The 18342-nt window shown below is 32.1% G+C and overlaps 1 protein-coding gene across 4 annotated transcripts in view; it reads left to right on the plus strand.

Annotated features, from left to right (window-relative positions):
• The window catches only part of NLGN1 (neuroligin 1), a 724630-nt gene that overhangs the window by 219419 nt on the left and 486869 nt on the right, over positions 1-18342 (plus strand). For 2 of the 4 annotated variants that reach the window (XM_082458950.1, XM_082458951.1), the window contains 2 exons: positions 8553-8612; positions 15643-15795. In XM_082458950.1, coding sequence (XP_082315076.1) covers positions 8553-8612; positions 15643-15795 — 213 coding nt within the window. The remainder of the gene's footprint in view (positions 1-8552; positions 8613-15642; positions 15796-18342) is intronic. The other 2 variants (XM_082458952.1, XM_082458953.1) reach the window with 1 other exon arrangement.

An 18342-nucleotide genomic window follows, 5' to 3' on the forward strand; every position in this document is an offset into this window, starting at 1 on the left:
ATTTTTGTATATTGATTTTGTATCCTGCAACTTTACTGAAATAGTTTATTAGTTTTTTTTTTTTTGGTGGAATCTTTAAAAATTTCTATATATAATGTCAGATCATCTGCAAATAGAGACAATTTTGCTACTTCCTGTCTGATGGATACATTTCATTTCTTCTTCTTGCCTAATTGTTTTGGATAGGACTTCCAGTACTATGTTGAGAAAAAGTGGTGAAAGTGAGCCTCCTTTTCTGGTTTCTGATCTTAGAGGAAAACTTTCAGCATTTCACCATTGAATATGATTTCAGCTTTACATTTGTCTGTCGTATATGACCCTTATTAAGTTGAGATAGCGTCCCTCTATACAGAGTTTGTTGAAAGTGTTTTTGTTTTTTTTTTATGAAAAGATGTTGAATTTTTCCAAATACTTTTCCTAATCTATTGCAATGATCCTTGATTTTTATCCTTCATTTTATTAATGTGGTGTTTTCACATTGATTTACAAGTGTTGAACCATCCTTGCATCCCTGGAATAAATCCCATTCAATCACGGCATATGATTCCATTAATGTATTTGAATGATAATGTATTTGTAATGAATTTCGTTTGCTAACATTTTCTTTAGGATTTTTGCTTCTGTGTTCATCAGGGATATTGCCTGTAATTTTCTTTTCTTGTAGTGTGTTTGTCTGGCTTTCATATCAGAGTAATGCTGGCCTTGTAATATGAATCTTTTTTTTTAAATTAATTAATTAATTTTATTTTATGGCTGTGTTGGGTCTTCGTTTCTGTGAGAGGGCTTTCTCTAGTTGTGGCAAGTGGGGGCCACTCTTCATCACAGTGCGCGGGCCTCTCACTATCGCAGCCTCTCTTGTTGCGGAGCATGTAATATGAATCTTGAAGCACTCCCTCATCTTCTATTTTTTGGAAGAGTTTACAAAGAATTGGTATTAGCTCTTCTTTAAATGTTTGTTAGAATTCAGATATGACATATTTTGTATATTTTCAGTGGAATGAAAAGATAAAATCTGGAAAGAGTAAAGAGGGTCTTATGGTTCAGTCTGGGGCATTTAGTCTAAGATAATACAGATAAGGAGATAGTAAAGGTTTTTAAACAGAGTAGTGAAACAATGAAAGTGGTGTTTAATGAACACTAATCTGAACTGCATTTTAAAAAATATTTTACATGATTTGTTTCCATTTTGAATTTTAAAAAATCTTATTTTTGCTCATGAATTTCTAAAACATCAAAATGAGTGCTAAACTATATTTAGTTTTCATCTGTCTTTATAGCTATTTTAAAACTCACAGTACAAGATTGTTGTATATACTTTTGCATTCCCATTCCCTTGGAGTGCTTTCAGTTTTAGTCTTAGAAGGAGTTGAATGTGTGTACATTTTAGCTGATGATTATTAAATCCTTTTCTCTTTGGGTTCACCACTATTATAATCTACTACTTCAAAAACTTATAGCATACAAAATGGCTTGAGAGACAGTCTGGAGTCTGGATGATCGTGGGAGCAACTACAAGACTACTGTAATAATTCAGGCATATGGTAACTGTGGCCACAGACCAGGCTAAAAATAGACAGTTTTGGGAGAGGGTGACAAGAACAAAATTTCTCTTGGAAAATTTATGAAATCTGGCTAAGGCAAAAGGGAGGAAGAAGGAATGGTTCAAGATTATTTCCACATTTATAGCTTAGAAACAGAGGGAAGGGTTATACCTATAACCTGTGTTGGGAGGTAAAACTGGTTTTGAGGTAGACATGCTGGGCATCCCTGTTATACTGAGATGGGAGTGAGATATCCAAGCAGAAATAGCTTGTGGACTGTATTTTTCTATGAATATAAGAATAGTTAGGATATGTTAATTCTCTGTAGGTTAATTCTTTGGCAAAATAGATCTAAATATGTGCTTAATAGAAAACTTTAACATATTTATAAAATCTCAGATATGCTGGAGTCTTAGATTTTACATTTTGGTGACATTCATTTTATTTGCAAACAAAAATAGAATAAGACATTGTAGCCTCTTTTCCTGATCTAATTTCTTCTAATAAAACTATTCTCATCTGATAAAAATATAATACAAAACCTCTGTATACAATATCCTCTGCCATATTTCTTCGAATGACTTTGCCTCTTTCTAATTTTCTGTTTAAGATTCAGATAGGGCAGAGTTTATCAGTCTGTGCTTAAACCTTTTAAATGGCTTCCTATTGCTTTTAGGATTAAGACAAAAATCCCCAGGCTAGAGGAGCTGCATGCTCTGAATGATGCCTGTCTATCTCTTCATTCTCACCATGCACTACTCTCTCTTCTACTCCCCATATGGCAGCCACACTGACCTTCAGGCTCCCTCTCATTTTAAGCCTTTGCACACGTCATTGTTTTCTGTCTGGCGTCTTCTTCACACCCTACCTACCCATCTGCAGCCTCTTTTTCTGCTTAGTACTCACTTATCCTTCACTCTTCAGGCTACATTGCACTCATTCAATGAAGACTGCCTGGGCTCAACCAGGTCCCCTTGTATAACCTCTGGTAACATCAAGACTTAATATCCTTAACACAATTTGTATGTGTTTATGTGTGTGATTATTTGTTTAGTGTATCTTTCTCCAACAAAATTAATTTTCATGAGGGCAAGTGTCTTGCTTTTTTTGCCCACTGTATCCTAAGGACCTAGCATAATATGCATTTGTTGAATGACTGGATGACTGAATGCTGACAGCCGTGACAGGGAGGTTGGACTATTGATGCTATCTCAATCTTCCAGCCTTGTTGAGATAGTGCTGAGCCTCTGGTGGCACTTGTGTCCTCACCATACTCCAGGTACATCTCTGGATAATATGTGGAAAGCCAGGGCAGTGGAGAGTGTATCTTCACAAAGTACTGAAGGGTTTATATAGCATACAGCCATGCTGCTCCAGATGGGAAGGGAACATTATTCTGACATTCTTCAAGCTATAAAAATACTGCATCTACATTTTTTAAAAAATCAAACAAATATAAAAAATAATGAGCATGTGCAAATTTGGTGATGCTCAGATTAGAGATTAACCTATTTTACTTACTTTTTATCTAGTTAAAAAAATTTTCCCCAGATCCTATAATTTTTATTTTAGACAGGATTGCTTTTGACTTCAAAGTGTTGTAATCAAGGTAATTTTATGAAGAAAAAACTTGTTTTTCATATAAATATAAATAAAGTCTTCTTAGTATACTGGACCAAAAAGATTTTCTTCCCCTCTTTCTGGATTTTAACATCAGATTCTGTTTTTCCCAAGAATCATGTTTTCTACTGTGTTCTTCCTCTAAAGAACTGTCCGAGGGAATATGTTTTGTGTTCATACTGGCATTTTCTTCCAACACAAAGATAAATGTAAAGCATGCCTGCTGCTTTCATACCCTTGGACGCCAGTTTCCATAGCATGTGTACATATGAACCACTAGCCTAAATAGTCAGCTCACCTAAAAGATACTCAAAAGTCACGAATGACATACTAGTGCCACCAAAATTCGCACAGGTACGGATTCTTTGAAAACTATCAATTGTTCCAAAGTTTACTTCCAATATCTCATCACAGCTGTTTGCATTACATTTTAATTTTATCATAATGTAGATTTATGACATTATTCAAAGATGTTGTCTTTCTAATTGAAAAATTTTCAGGAAAGAAAGTTATTTTCCAGCCATGATTTTTTGATATATGTTCATATAATTGATAGTTTAAGAAGGGTGATAACTTTAAGTAATACAGTAGTATCAAATTAATTATTATTCCAAATCAGTTTCTTTCACACATTTCTCCACTCTTAAGAGGTATGTATTGCAGTTATATAAAATCAACTAAATTTCAATGGGTAAAATTTAATACCTTTGCAATGACACCAATTGTTGTGATATTTGATTTCTTAAAGTCATTGTATTTTAATGTTTATCAGTTTGGAAAAAAATCAGATACAGTAATATACTGCTATTTTTATTTAAAATGGATCGAATTCTGGTATTGCCCTCCATATGTTCTTCAGACATAGTTAGATTTTTACATCCATGACCTTAGTTTTATAAATAAATTTGTCCTAAGAACATCCCTGAAAAGATTTAGCCTGCTTCCAGTTGCTCCAGAACAACAATGGTAACATCCTTAAAATTTCCCATTCTGTGGAAACTGCCTTAGGAATCCTTTAGAGTCAATTTACCTCAAAGGCTGTTGGGTAAAGAGGGCGGGGAAAGAGTATAGCAGTGTCATTAGCCAGGGCTCGCCATCTATCACAGTGGGACTCACTGGAGCCTGGAGCTCTCAATAATTCTAAAAATTTCAAAGACATATTCTCTTAAGAAGGACACATGTTCTCATGGACAGTTTTCTAAGTCAGGAGCTAATGATACCCTCAACCTACTTGCCTTTTTTTGCAGATATGTGTGACACAAAGTATGGAAAATTTCTGCTGAATTGAACCTGTAATGAAGGAATTTATAATCAGTTCTAATGTATTTGAGACCTAAAGTATATTAGACTTTCATCAAAGGGAATGATAAAAAGCAGCATTAGTGTGGGTGGATAGTAATTATTTTGAAGCTCATAATTATTCTCCAGTTAACTACAGAGAAATGCTGATATTTTTATTCCTTTTTGAAAAAATAAAAGGCACTATGGTCAGATTCTGAAATGTAAGAATGCATCATACATCTTTTGTAAAGGCTGATAACTTTGAATTATACTTATGTTAATGGCAAAGGAACTATTTTAGATTTAAGTGAGTTCAAAGTTCATGGTTAGGAGTCCCTTTACCTTTCGTAGTCCTGTTGTTTCACCACTGAATCTATTTATTGCCCATAGGAGATATAAAATATAGTATTTACTCTCACTCCCTTTCAAAAAGACATGAGGTCCACTTTCTTATTAACTCTAATAAGAGTTATGTGTGAGTTCCTCAAGGAGGACAGACCCTTTAGTGTTTCAAGATAGGATAAATCACTTCTACACTCAGGTTTTAGAGGACTCATTTGCTTTATATTTTGGTGATTTAAGATACCCATTTAAACTGCTGGTATTGAAGATGCACTATCTGTAGTTTAAAAGAAGCATAAGCTGTGGTTGGAATGTTGATAATGATTGTTATTTATTATGACGGATAAATGTTTTACCCTTTAGGGAAATCATGTTGATCAACTTGCAGGAATACACACATAGTCTCTAAATAGTGGTTGCCTAATTTTCATTAAAAAATTAATGACAATTACCTCTAACGATATTTTATTTCTACTTAAAATTTTTTAACATCAGTAATTATATCAACAGTAATAGATTAAAAGAAAATAAAAATGAGCCAGAGTTGCTAATATCCTAGAAAGAAGGGAGATCAAGACAATGGTTTTCTTTCCAGCCTGGGAATAATGAATCTTGAGATCATATAGGGATGTTTCTGTAATCCACAAACATATGTTTACTCTACTGAGGCTTCCTCAGGGAAACCAATGTTGAGTTAGTTTCTCAATTTGCAATCCAAAACCTCTCAGATATTTATTCTCAGTTCCTTTAGGCACACAAGATAAAGGAAATCTGCTTTCTTTCTTTTTATAATCTTTTTTTTTTTTTTTTTTTTTTTGGTGGGAAAACAGTTATCAGTCCTCTTTTTCCCAGGTAACCTTCAAAAAATCAGATGTGTAAAAAATTCTTGATGTTAAGAAAACCCAGCTATGCTTGACTCACTAAAATACTGCTGGAACCCATAATGTGGGAACAATTTAATATCATCCAATAATAAGGTTTTAAATCAAACCTATAGTATTCAATAAATAAAATTCTTTAGCTGGGGGAGTAACTTAATCCCCCCCAAGGGTAATGATGCCCTCATCTATTCATGATGCTGAAGCAATATCTGTAATCTGTTTCTAACCCTTCCGATTTGCTACAGTAAAGGATGTTCTATATAGTGTATGTATGTAATCATTATCCCACATCACTTAGAGGCATGCAGCTTTCTGAATAGGGAAGGTGATAATAAATAATGTAGCAAAAGGCTGGTTCAACCATTCCCTTCACAGAAAAATTCTCGTATATACAGTATCATTTCCATGGTTTATCTACTAATGCAGACCCAGAGTCAAATAGCAACTGAGAACTATGTTCCCCATGCAAACAACTGGGAGATCATATGTTAATAAAGATTCTTTTACTGTCCCATCTCATGTAGACCAAGAGCTAACAATTCTGTATGTGTGCAAAGTATGTAAAACTATTGGCTCTTGTCTGTAGAACCTGAATGATTTCCCAAAGAAGGGAGTCATGTAAATTGCCTTGGCTACCCTAGGAGGAGAAAGAAAGATAATCATCCAAGAGAGATAACTTATAAAGCCCCACACTTAATTTAATTGTGATAGGTTTACATTTGTCTCCAAAATTATTGAACTAACAATTCAGCAAAGAAAAACTTGAGCTCACATTAACAGTTTCCTACTATAGCCAAGAGTCAAAGAAATTAAGTAATTTAACTAAAATTGGAAAACAGGTGTGGTTTTGGCAGCAATAAATAACTACCACTTAATCTGTGTCATTAACTAGTAAATAAAACCATAATTTTTATATAGTATCCTTGAAAACAAAAATGCAAGAAAATATTTTTGTTGAGGTTTGAACATTTACTCCTTTAGGTAATTACAGAAAAATTAAAAATTTTCTAAGTCTAATATTTTACATGATATTTAAAAATTGGAAATATTTCAAATATAGTTCTGATACAGCAAGTTTTAAATTTAAATTAAATTTTTTTAAATTTTTCAGCAATGCAGCAACATTGTTGCATGAACATCAAATAATACTGAGGATACTTTCTGCATTTAAACAGGGTCATATTCAAGACATGTAGATTTCTGTGAACTTGCAACTGAGTGCTAATTATAAACTATCGCTTTCATCTAGGTTTTTTCTTAATGGAATGATTGCTTACAGGACTGTGAAATATATCATTTAACTTACTGTGTACAGTTCCTCTGTCTGTATTTGGAATGGCCTTGAAACTATGACCTTACAATCAAGTAGTCAATGTGTCCCTTCAGTTACATCATCAATTTCTCCATTTCCAATCTTTAGATCTTTGCCAGTTATTACTATTTTTCAAGGCTGTCTCTCTGAGCTGATGAAACTCACCTATATCTCATTTTTTCCTTCTGTTTTCTGGGATGGTGTTCTTTAATTCTTTGAAGACTGTGATATTAGGTGTAGTTTTGAATTACAAACATAATGCATAGTAATCGCTGAAAAGACTTAGAAATCTTTCTCAAAATGTTTAACAATCCTTCCCTATGAAGTGTGCTTAGAGTTAATGCCTGCTTCTTTACTATTTATATTATTGAAATCAATGTATGACTTTCAGCCCTCTTTTTTTCTTCCTTTTTGTATAATTATTATTTTATGCATGACAAAATTCTCTTGCTTACCATTATGTGGTTGTCTGTCTTTTAACTTGAGTGTTATGTGTTTGTAATGATTGCTTTTTGCATGAGGATTATGAAATGCCATACAAATTAAATGGTTGTGGAAACAAAAAGAAATGTAGGGCTTCACCTGCTTTTTTGTGCGCTGAATATGTCAATCATGTGACACTTAAAATTACTTTCATATGGCCTGTGACTTCCCCTTTGGTGTGCACCTTTATTCTTAGCAAATTAGTGTGGTTAAGAATAATAAAACATTTATTAAACATTCACAGTATTTTAATACAATTATTATCCTAAAATATGATCCCATTATAAATAACTATACTGGGCATGGAATTGTACTAGGGCATAATTCCATTATATTTCTAAATTGATTATGAAATATAAACCCTGACTCTGTAACTACCTTAATTGCTAAACACCAACTTCTACAGTGGTACCTTTGCTCTACCAAGTGATGAGATTATTTATTCATACATTTGTGCAAGTTGAAATTTCTTAAATCCACAGTTAATATTTAATCAAAACACATGGGGAAATATTTGTATAATGACAAGTAATTTTAAAAAGTCACAGTTTTGAAAAATGTATGATATGGAAATGTATAAAACTAAGTGTTAATGCTTTTACAAAAAAAACAGAAGAAAAAAGAAAAAAGAAACCTAAAATTTTTCGTATCTCTGTTTTCCCTAATGCTATTATACTGTCCCAAATTAAAGAATGAGTTTGGCCTACTTTCTTTATTGTTGTCTCCAATTCAAATTAGAAAAGACACTGAATAAATTAAGTTCTTTCATCTAATAAAACTGTTTACTTTTTTTGTATGCAGTGGGTATTTAAAAAAAAATCATTTCCTTTGCTTGTGACTTGAGTTTCAAACCATAACGTATTTTTTATGCTGGATATATTCACAAACCAAATCTTCTATGAGATATTTTAGGGAAAGGGTTTTTTTTCTTAAACAAAAGAGGTAATCAACTTTGACGTAACCACTTTCCCACTCTTTTTTGGAAATATCCTTGAGAATTTTGGTATTTACATTTATTTTTTCCCCTCAGTCTTGTTTATTCTTGAATTGTCTTTTTTTTTTTTCCCTCCATTTCTCCGTTCTCAATCCTAGGTCCCCTTACAAAGAAACAGACAGATGATTTAGGTGATAATGACGGTGCTGAAGATGAAGGTATTTTTTTCCACCAAATCTATTTGCATGACAAGGGCCTCAATCACTTTTTCCACCCCTTTCTATTTTTTTACTTCTTGTCTTTTTTGAAGAGTTGTTTTTAATTCCCATTTTTGATGTGTTTTGTCTTCTTGCTTGTTGTTACATATAAATACACATTTTTAATTTTTTAAAAAATGAGTGTTAAGTTTTGCTTTTGATGCCAACCATTACAACCTTTTAAAAAGGGGGCATTTTTTTGTTTTCTTGAACTGACTTTTGATATGTTTCATCCCACGTTTTGACTGAAACTTGTCCATATTCTCTGAACTAACAATCTCTCCCCCGTAGTCTCTCTGTACCCATTTTGCATGTTTTCTAATCTATGTAAATATTTTACCCAATATCAAAATGTTTCATTTTTACATTTGATATTTGTTGAAAAAAACCCACACCCAGTAAAATGAAGGACAAGCTAAAGGCTGATATAAAGTGTTTCTTGAGCAATATAATTTAGATTAAAAAAATACTGTTTTCTGTTGATGTGCTTAAATATCACATAAATAAATGAAATCGTATAGATATGAAGGGTATTACACCTATTTAGATAACTGTAATAAACATTATGCAACCACTTAAATACTCTGAGAAGATTAGATGGATATCCCTTAATTTCAAAGGCACGTAATTTTGAGATTGGCAAATGAAAATATTCTGAATTTCAAATTGTTGCCAACTATAAGTAATAATGTTTTTCCTACTGTACTAATAACACAATTCTTTTCTCTTTCCAACTTTCTTATGACATACAATTCTGACATACTCTGTAAATGTAAGTACTCACTAGATTGATTTGACATTTCTCATTCCATTGTGTACCTTTACCTGGTATTAAATGGAGTGTCTAGAGAGGGCCATTGATTCTTTCAGTTCATTTTGGCTCCAATTAGTTTTTTTTTTTTTAATACCATCCTAGTTATGATTCTTATAGAGATAATTAATGTAATCTCAGGCTTAAAAATAATTCCCAGAACCCTAGAAATTAAATCTCATAAAGATATTAATAATATGCTAAGAAAGATTTTCCAAAATAAAATAATCCACAAGCAGGTCAGCAGACATGCTAGTTCCATGAGGTACAACTATGAATGAATACATCCTTAACTGTTTTCATTAAGATATATATATTTAATAAACTACTTCATAGTAGAAAATTAAATTATAGAAGCAAAGTATTAAAAGCTTAAAAATTATATTGAGTTAATATTTTTATAACATTTAAGAATTCTTTTGATTAAATGAAATTTATGACATTTGATTAAAAATTCATTTACCATGAACACCACCAGTGGATTAAAGATTAAATACAATGCAGTCATTAATATTTGAAATAAATCATTATAGCTGCACAAGATTGACATTTTGAATGCTAAATAGCTAAAAATAGACTTATAATATCAAAATGCAATTTGTGATTTTTTTTAACGTTGTTGGAAATCTGAAGTATTAAAACATCAAAGACATTTATTCACTTTGAGGACATGGGTTATTGTTCCCAGTGCTCTCCCTATGAAGAGTGCTTCCACTTGGGGGCTTTGAGATTTGTTGAACCCACTGAAAATCCTTAACTCTTGGACATTTGTTATCTAAATAATACCTAAGACTTCCTAAATTCTTAGTGTGTACTCACAAGGTTAGTATACATCATTTTCTTGTTTTAAAAATATTTTGATTGCTGATTTAATATGATTTTTTTTTTTTTTTTGGTAAAACAGCATCAAGTGAGATATTTACATGTTTACAGATGATACCTCTGAGCGACCACAGTGAGCTAAAGCCCTATAAATGTGAATATATCTCAGAGACCTATTTTGAAGCACATGTAACATTTTTAAATAGCCATTAAAAATATCCTAAACCCCTACTTAAATTGGCAGGTAGTATTTAGGTTACGTACTAAGCCAGTCGTCATAAGAGTTATCAAATCAATAAATATATTTAAATGCTCAAAAGTGTAGAGTCAAAGCAGTTCGATTCAAGTTCTGTCTATTCCTCTGTGTTATTTGGGTAATTGTTTAGAAGACAAGAAGGATAAATTCAAATACCCTCCAGATAAAAACTTTCGTAGAAAAGTCTGAACATCTTCTGTTGAATTTGTTTGAAAATTATTCTGTTGATGTGAGGGTGAATGAAAACCGAGGCCGATTTTCACATTTAATTTGTTTCAAATCTTGAATCAGCATTATTAGATAAAGCAACAAATTTAAACTACTTGATAAACTACTCCTTTTACTTCAGTCAGAAGTCTAGTTATCTGCTCATTTATATGGAATTGTCCATTATGTCCTGATAGCCCAACTCTTTTACTTGATTTCTAGGTTTCTGTCTCAAGACTGTATTCAGAGGCTACCTGAGACATTGACTGGGGCGTGCCCCTCATTCACTTAAACTCATCCAAATCTTCTCAGTGCAGCACTGTTATTTACTTCTAATTCTCATTTGTGTTTTTGCCATTATTTTTTACCACTTTTAGGCCAAACACAACTGTGTCAAATTTTAATAATAATCATAAGAGCTGCATATTTTATTGGCTTTTTCCATAGTTTCAAAAAGACTAATATGAAGTTATTAAAAATGGGTCAAAGCAAAATCCTAGATTTCTACCAATTTATTTTGGGAATTTAAGAGATATTTAATTTTTTAAACTGTGCTGGGAATACCTTAATTTTTCAATATTCAAATGCAATTTCTATCCTACATAGAGCTTTTTAAAAGTTGCTCTCGTAGATTTTTGTATGTTTTTTAACTAAAAATTGTACTTTTGATCATAAGTCCAGTTTAACAAACGCAGATTCATCCAACACTTCTATATTCTTTTGCTGGTCCTGAGTAATAGCTGAGGTTCATCAAATGAGTAGGGGGCAAAAAAAATCTTGAAATATCTTTAAATGTATCAGGGAAAGATTTAACTGAGGCAATACCCCACAATTTTAAAACTGTTAAATGCTCCAAAACTCAAAATTATGGGCAATTAAAAACTTCATGAGTCCTTTAAGGAAAGAGAAAGCAGTAAACATGTTTAAGGAGTTATGTGACTAATAATTATTCACTAGGACTATTTTTTTTTTGAATTTTTAAATTTTATTTTATTTTTTTTTATACAGCAGGTTCTTGTTAGTTATCCATTTTATACATAGTAGTGTATACATGTCAATCCCACTCTCCCAATTCATCCCACCACCACCACCACCACCCCCCCCCCGCCACTTTCCTCCCTTGGTGTCCATACGTTTGTTCTCTACATCTGTGTCTCCATTTCTGCCCTGAAAACCGGTTCATCTGTACCATTTTTCTAGGTTCCACATATATGCATCAATACACAATATTCGTTTTTCTCTCTCTGACCCACCCCACCCTGCATGACAGTCTCCAGATCCACCACTTCCCTACAAATGACCCAATCTCATTCCTTTCCATGGCCGAGTAATATTCCATTGTATATATATACCACATTCCCCCCCATCCATTCATCTGTCGACGGGCATCTAGGTTGCCCCCGTGACCTGGCCACTGTAAACAGTGCTGCAATGAACATTGGGGCACATGAATTCACTAGGACTATTAAAGGGAATTATGACTTCAAACATTGGTTGTCAGGCAAAATAAATATGGTTCATAAATCCACATTAACTGCTCTAGAGCTGTTGGCACTTGCTACATTGGCTTAAATTTTTGGTTTATCAGAAAGATAAAATAGTTACTAAAATTAAACATCAAGATGTCTACTCAGATTCCGGTTTATTATTTTTTAACTTGAAAATCTTAAATACTTTCTTACCATAAAAATTTTAGAAGAAAAATAATCATCAGTGTAGTATTTCTCTTTTATCTTCCCACTTTTTTCAGAGACCTAGATGCTTAGCAAAGCTTTAAAACATTGCAAATAACAGAAAATATAAACATGCTTTAAGAATATTTGTAGTTTTACTAAACCTGAACTAGTGTTTTAGTCTTTGGGTATTCTTTTGATTTTAGTAAGGTCAGTAGCAGCTAGTTTAGGCAAAGTCAGGTAAAATCGACTTTATTTCTAAGGGAAAATATGAGACAAGGTTTAGAGGGACAACATGGCTCTAATAAATTCATTATAAGCTACTACATCTAATATATTTGAACTAAGACATAGTGGCCACCCCAAATTTTATTATTAAAATGATGGCATTAGCAGATAGCATTCAATGGTAGGCTATCTGATATATCAATTTCACTTATAGAGTCTGGTTCTTTTTAAAATCAAAGTAAATAGAGATATAATTTAAACTATTTATATTTATTGTTATATTATTATGTTATTATATTTATCATAGTTAAACAATTTACTATTATATTTACATCAAAAAAGACCTGTAGACTATGAAGAAAAGTAAAGTCTAAGATAGAACTTATGATAAAACACTATCAAAAGTAAAGTCTAAGGTTGACCACTCTGATAAAACATTATCAAATAATTCTAATTGCTCTGTAATATAAATATGGCATTTTCCAAGCTTTATTAGTAATATTGAGTTGTTATGTACAAAAATTGTACATATTTTGGCAATTAATATACCATATAGCATTAACTTCAGGGTTACTTCAAGCAAAAAGAAATACTGTTCAGAACACAGCATTAGAATTTTATAAAACTTTCTGGAAAAGTTTCTGCTGGACACACTAAGTTCTTAGGCAAAGTTGAAATCATTGAGAAGTTTGGGAAGGCAAATTGGAGATTAGAATCAGCCCAAACAATCAGTAATCTTTTCAAGTCTAATTTGCAAAGAAAAATAGAGATATACCACTCAAAATTGCTCCTAGAATCTATTATCATATTTTCAGTGTTTCCTGACAATGTCCACTTCATTCTGTTATTAGGTATAAAATACGGCAGGTCTTCGCAATGTGTGCCTGTATTGTTTTCCAGGTGAACAGAACAATTCTACCAAGATTTCATTACTGTTCACAGTTGGTGCTTTGTAATTCTATGTAATTTTAATTAAAGAAGAATTCTGAAACAGCCTCCCTCTGTGCTACCTCCAAGCATACAATTAGAAGAGCACAGAGTCTGCTGTGAACAGTCAGTTAATGGCTTCAGTTTAATAATTTATTATTGCTTTTTCAGTGCCAGCCATACTAGAAAAACACTCTAAAACTGTGTGCAGCGAACAGGCATTTAAGGAGGAGAGTTTGACAATTTCAGAAGAATTGTTTTCTCTCTGTAAGCCTAACATCTCCACAAACCCCCAGATCTTACAAATGAGTGAATATCATTTTCCCTCCCAACGATTTAAGGAGAAAATAAATTTAGTTTTTTTTTTCACTAAATGTAGCTGAGTCTAGTGAATGTCAAAGTATCCTCATCTCACCAGTTAAAAAATAAGACACTCTTCTCGAGTACACCCTCGCAGGGAGAGGGGGAGATTATGATAAATTTATACACTGATATTAAATATTAAGTCAAATGTAAAGTAGTCTTTTTTAAAAGTCCTAAATTCTGCAATTAGCTATTTCCCCAACTTGAAAATCTGGACAAACAAGTTGAGCTACAATTCCTGACCTTAAAATGATTTTCATTGAAAGAAATCACTTTATTATTATAGTAGAAAAATTGAAGCATTTACACTAGTCATCTTTTTTACAAGAAATGTAAAGCAGCCTCTAAATTATCACCAGTTTTTTCAATGAGTTTATATCATGTTAGTCCATTCTGAAAGTTGAAACCTCAATTGTTATGATGTAGGAGATTTGTCTGATAAAAAATGTCAAAAGCAAAGGAACAAAGCCATACTTTTAAATGACACTTTTAATATTGTCATAAAAGAAAGATAATACACTTGATGTAATTTTGTTTCAATTGTGGGCAGAAGAGATCATCGACCATTATATAATAGTAATGTTTTAGGTATGTTTATATTCGTAATCATATAGATATATGTACACATATAATACTTCAATCTACATAATAGTTAAAACCATGTTCACCAATATACTGTTTAGCATTTTTATCTCTAGAAATTAGTATATTTTAATACCAATTAAAATTATCCTGTGTTTCCCTTATGTATTATTTCTAGACCCTTGTTGAAAACTTCATAGTCGGGGTAAAGTATCTTGGAAAAGCACATACATTTGATTAAAATTTAGAGCTGTAGAAATCACTTTAACATCACCCTAAACTTTGGCATTTTACGCTTGGACTTAGCTGTATTCTGTCTCATGTCTGTATGACAAAATCTTAGAGCCAAAGTGGGGCTAAGAAGAGTAGAATAGTTACAAAAAGAGGGTAAAAAATATGTTAGTCTTCTTCCGAAGGGTAAGGGTAATTGGAATGAGCAGATAACCTGGACTGAACTGAAAAATATCATTTAAATGAAAGTCCCCTAAATGCAACAAAGACAGAAATATAGATGTTTGGACTCTATTGCCTAAACATTCATCTGACAGTACTTGAATAGTTAAATGAAACTTCTTGCAACTTCTATAGCACAGTGTTGTAATTATGTTCTCAAATTGGAGCATAAATTATTCCATGTAATTATGATGCATTCAGTACACATCTTTACAGTAATTAAGAAATGGAAAAACAGTGTTTTATTCATAGCAGCAGTGATACCATTGTACTTAGTTTATGGTTCATAAATTCCATATGAGGTCTATAACATTTGTAAAAAGAAGTTTTAAGAATCATTATCATTCTATTATTTCTTTTGATTCTACTGTCCCATCAGGAATCAATAAAAAAAAAAAGCACTCAAATTCACACCTACTTCCAATTTGTCCAAGTTTTGTAATTCAGTTTATAATATTTAACAAAATTTTAGGTAGAAAACAATGGATATCTATTGCTCTTTTCTGCAATAGATCTTAATATAAGTTGCTTAAGAAACACTTTAACAAAGACAGGAATTGAAATAACTATGTTAAAATCATTCCCTCTTGTCCCTAAAATGGAAAATGTATTCTCTGCTTCATTATGCGTGTTGAGGATAAGGACAATTGCCAACCATTTGTTTTTCAGATATTCGGGACAGTGGGGGTCCCAAACCAGTGATGGTGTATATCCATGGTGGCTCATATATGGAAGGGACTGGAAATCTATATGATGGGAGTGTCTTGGCAAGTTATGGCAATGTGATCGTCATCACAGTCAACTATCGACTTGGGGTACTCGGTAAGAAATTTCTCTTTTTTTTCCCCCCATCAATCCATGAAATATGTGATAGTTTTGTTTTGAATTGTTTTGTTTTGCTTTGCTTTGTTTCACTCATTGTTCTATGCTTGCTGATTTTGAAGCAAAATTTTTGATATTTTCAATAAATTCTATAAATATTCATAAATTACTTGACAAAAGACAGCTAGGGTTGGTTTTAATATTTAATATAAAAGGTAATGAAATTATTCGCATTGTTATGGAGTACTCTTCTTAACTTGGCTTTATAGAAATGTGAAAGGCAGCAATGGCAGGGCCTTTCTTAAGAAGAATTAGTCCCTGGGCAGATTTTTCTCTCTTCTACTTGTCTTTTTTACAGTGTTTTAAAATTGCCTGAGGTTTGCCATGAATGTAGAAACAAGTTTTTATTCTCTTCAAGAATATATGTATGGACTAGCTTTGGGGAATGATTACCATTTCTGTGTAGGTTGGTTTGTTTGTTTCTTAAGTTTAGCAAATATAATTAGAAATATTTTGTTTAAATGTATTTTGATTGAATTATTTGATTTGCAAAACATGCACTGGTTTCATAAAGTGTCAAAGAGTTCAACTCAGTAATGTATATACATGTAAAACAAAATCAAACTAGTGATCTTTCATTTTGAAGAAAAGTATAGAACAATATTATTTAAAATAAATTTTTAAGTACTCTGAAATAGGCATAAACTTGCTATTCTACTTGTATAAGTTTATTTTTTATAGTATTATCACAATTTGGTGAGTAAAATAACTATATCATTTAATAAGACACCTTTATCTGTGGTATTTTAGTTAAAGGTATTTGCTAAGAGTACAATTCATTACAAAAGTTTTTTTTTTTTTTTTTAATCTTAACTGATCGAAGTCTTGTCCCTGATTATACACTTAAAAGTTATCATTTGTGTTATTTGGGCACAAAAAGATACCTCACTCATTCTTTACTCTGAAATATTTTGAAAAAATAATTTGAATTATATTCTTCTTTATAATAATTGTTAATATAATTTATTTTAGCCATTGAGAATCAGTTTATTTTTCTCTTCAGTGTTAGTTATGATTATTCTAATCCCTTCTGTGTAATCATAATCTGTGTTTCTGCCAATCTCAAAATATAAAAAGGAATGATTTTTGTCAATCAAGTTTGTGTGTCTTGGGGAAGGAGATATGTTAGCAAAGCAAAGTGAGATCTTGATCTTTTTCTAGTTTTCTATTTTGAATTTGGAGTATGGTGCATGATATAATAGATACACTCTGTCAATGTAGATATAAAATATTTCTGTACCATTGTTCAAGTATGCATTAGTTTCCCCATCATGTCTAATCATGCATTGCTTCAGTTATTCTTATAATTTCACTGCATAGGGATGAATGACTTCCCACCAATGAAAACTCTCTATATTAGAAGATATATAAAGAGATGTTAATAATAATCTTCTTAAATTAATCTTAAATATCATAGTGTTGTCATTTGTTTCTTAGGCAAGATTTGAATGTGAGTATCTGCACTATCTTTAATGCATTTAACTTTAATCATGGCATTGTTTATAGCTTAGTTGTTTTTAGCAATTATTTTTCTCATATTTTTGTGAATTTCTTAAATTGAAAATCCTGATGCAGTGACTAGTCTTCCAATTGAAAATTTCAAATTAGATGCCAAATTGTGGTAACAGTATTTTTAAGGATTTGAACATCCACAGAGTCATATACACTGATTTTATTTTTAAAAAGTCTGTTGGCCACCCCTTATGTTGCCTCACTCTGTTACTTGTTGTACTCACATACAGTAAGATCCCATAAAATAAACTGTGTTATGTTGGTATAAGCTTTGCCCATTTTAAAAACTGTATTCAGAACTGATGAGGACCTGACTTTGATCCAATTTGAATCCTATATTCATGTTCATATCCTATCTTTAAATGCCATACTCTGAATAATTGGATTGCAGGACAAAAGATTAACCAGTTAAAAAATGAAGAACTTGGTCTGTATAATGGCAGGCAGTGTTGGTGTTGATGATGGATGATTTTTCCAATGGTAAATATTTGTTCTGGCTCTACTGCAGTTTAGGATTTAACCTTTAGTTGGCTCCTTTGTTCCTCTTAAAGACGTCGTAAACTAATAATCACCACTAAGGGTCAGCGTCCTTTATAGACCTCCTCTCAACATGACAAAGTACAAAACTTTGTTAGTGAAACATTCTTAGGTGAGTTTTGGGACATTAGTTCTAGAACATATGTATTCTGGTCACTTCCTAAAATATGTGTTGGGCCTTGTGCAAATGTATTTAAATGAATTAATTCATGAAGAATAAGTTATCATAACATTTGTTTCAGCACACTTTGCCTGTGTGGTACACCGCAACCAACTCAACAGCTGATATGCCAGGAGAACTGCAACAATAAAGACTGTAGGGTTTTAGTTGTTGTTGTTAATACTTTGTCTAACAGTAATGAGGTAAGCCAAGGTTTCTTGGGTGTGGGATCCAAAAGTTGCTGTTTAGTTGGCACTTGGAAGAGTTTTGGACATTAA

The sequence above is a fragment of the Balaenoptera physalus genome (assembly GCF_965194825.1).
Source record: "Balaenoptera physalus genome assembly, chromosome: 4".
Taxonomy (NCBI): Eukaryota; Metazoa; Chordata; class Mammalia; order Artiodactyla; family Balaenopteridae; genus Balaenoptera; species Balaenoptera physalus.